The sequence below is a fragment of the Morus notabilis genome, unplaced genomic scaffold (assembly GCF_000414095.1).
Source record: "Morus notabilis unplaced genomic scaffold, ASM41409v2 C11466685, whole genome shotgun sequence".
Taxonomy (NCBI): Eukaryota; Viridiplantae; Streptophyta; class Magnoliopsida; order Rosales; family Moraceae; genus Morus; species Morus notabilis.
Window position 1 is genome coordinate 1 of NW_010387555.1, and position 2510 is coordinate 2510.

The following is a 2510-nucleotide window of genomic DNA, read 5'->3' on the forward strand; positions in this document are numbered from 1 at the left end:
TTTTTTTTTTCATTTTTTTTTTTTTTTGATATGGCAGTTTTTTGAGGAGTTAGTTCTTGGGAAGGATTCTGATGGAAAGCTTTCAGAGTTACATAGTAAACCTTTGAATAAGAAGATTAAGTTCTCGTATTCCGATTCTTCTGATATCGACGATGATGAGGATGAGGAAGAGGAGGACGAGGAGGAGAAGGAGACTGGAGCTGCTACTTCCAAAGAGGGTGGTGCTAGTAATGATAATGCGAGAAGTGAGACACTAGATCCTAATAAACATGATGATAGCTCTAACGATGAAAAGGAGGGAGAAGCTAATGACAATAAAGAGGGTGATAAAAGTCATGAAATAAAAGAGGCCGAGGAACCGCCGGCAAAGAAACAGTGTTCAGGAAAAGATGCCCCGAAAGCGATCCCCGACAAAGTGGAAGAAAAGTCCGTTGATAAGCTAATAGAAGCTGAAGTCAAGGAACTGGCAGATAAGAGTAAGGTCAGCTACTGGGCTGAATAAGTTTTTTTGAGTTATAAATTATTCTTTTGCTCATCCTGCAGCTTAGTTTAATGTTTGTGAGCAAAATATTCTTCATAAATTTCCATTCAATTTTGTTGAGATATATTTTGCTCTAGCGGTTACAAGATTAGAATTTCCAGGAGAAAGGCTAAAGGATGAGTTTTATTCATTTGAAATGGTGTTGTATGAAAAGTTTTTCCTGAATCACCTTAATGAATAAGTAGATTATGTCTTATATGATAACTGAAGCTGTACGTCTCTTTAATTTTGTCCCAATTTCAATGGAGTAAAATATCAGAAATTATGGCTCATGGCAGGTGTTTTGGTTTTGCGTTTGTGATCCATTCCTCGCATATTTCTTTTTTGGTAACATATGGAGTATCCTAGGTCTTTGAAGTAGGTGAATCTTCCCTTGTCTTTTTCTTTTGCTCATGGTAGTTTGTTTTACAGAGGCGATTTTTCCACCTTGATACTGGATGTAACGGTGTCGTCTTCGTGCAAATGCAGAAGAGAGATGGGGATCCTTGCCCCAAAGACATTGTGCAGCATATTATGACATGTGCTGCTGCGACAAGGAAACACGTATCAAGGTTCATGCTTGTTAGGTTCCGCTATAGTGAATTGCATGCCAAGAACAGAAATCTGGGTGCTTTCAGCTAACATATAATGCTTGTTTCAAATGTAGGTTTATCTTGAGAATCTTACCTATTGAATTAGCGTGCTATGCTTCAGAGGAGGAGATTTCAAAAGCCATCGTACCTATTGTGGAACAGTATTTTCCCGTGGAAACTGAGAATCCACAAAAGGTTGAATTCTTTATCTTCTCACCAATTAACTACTTTCTTTCTCTGATGACTTTTCCCCCCATTCATTTTCATTGGAAAATAAGAAAATTTAATGAAAAATATTTTTATTTTTATTTCGGTACAAGGAATTCAAAGTAGTTCCTTTTAATTTGACGAGATCAATCTTGAAGGACTATCCCTTGTGGCTTGTTTTGTCAAAGAAGACACCAAAAATGAAACTATCCTCATCACAGTTCTAAAAACATTGTCGTCTTCCTTTCAATCCAATTGCAAATAACAAATTGCAAATGCTCGAAAACTCAACATTTGACTAAAGCTGACCGATTATGCGGCTGTTGTTTCCGTAACCACTCCTAAATATTCAAAGGCAGATGAAAATGGCATTCTCCACTCGATTAAGTCATAAATCATATGAACTTGTTATTCGTCAAATCGTTTGAACTTGTTATTCGTCAAATTGTTTGAACTTGTTATTTTTTTTAATAAAATATTCTTCTGACTACTCCACTTGTATTGATATATGATACAAAAGGACACAACATCACAACATCAGTGACTTTGGGGAATTCCACATCCAAAAACAAAGTTTGATCTTTCGTTTTTCCTTTTCATATTATAAACGAACCTTCTTCCCCTCCTTTCCACTTTTCACATCTTCCAGAACTAAGAACGATAGTAGTCGCATTTGAGGACATCCCATCTGTCGGAATTGATTTCCATTTGTTTAGATGCCTTTTGACTTTCTTAGTTATGTATATAGTTTGCAGTGCTGTATGGAGCCCGTGCAAATACTGGCATTGACAGGATGAAAATAATAGATGCAGTTGCGAAATCAGTTCCTAAACCGCATAAAGTCGATCTTAGCAATCCTGATAAGGCCATTGTAGTCGAAATTGTTAAGGTAAGAAAGATTTTAATTTCCTAGTTAAACTTTATGCCATTCTTTTGTGTAATGACTAGAAGAAGGTTTTTTATGTAGAATTCAGATAAATATTGTGTCATAAGCTCATCGAGATGGTGTCAAATGCAGAATTTCTTAATAACATCATGTCAAACACCTAGCGTTTTCTATTTCTTTTAGGGTCCAATTTTCATGCTTGCCTGATGCAGATTATGCGTGTAGAGCCTCACAACTATTTAGAATTCAAAAAACTCAATAGGAAGCAAGTAGAACTGTTTTTTTTTTTTTTTTTTTTTTTTTT

At 35.8% G+C, this 2510-nt stretch overlaps 1 protein-coding gene across 1 annotated transcript; it reads left to right on the forward strand.

Moving 5' to 3' along the window:
- Positions 1 to 40: 40 nt before the first annotated feature.
- On the forward strand, positions 41 to 2209 carry LOC21410713 (THUMP domain-containing protein 1 homolog; the record flags this gene model as incomplete). Its single annotated transcript, XM_024176984.1, has 4 exons — positions 41 to 481; positions 953 to 1092; positions 1188 to 1308; positions 2069 to 2209. Coding segments are annotated over 4 exons (843 nt in total), but the record flags the coding sequence as incomplete, so codon positions are not given.
- Positions 2210 to 2510: the final 301 nt, after the last annotated feature.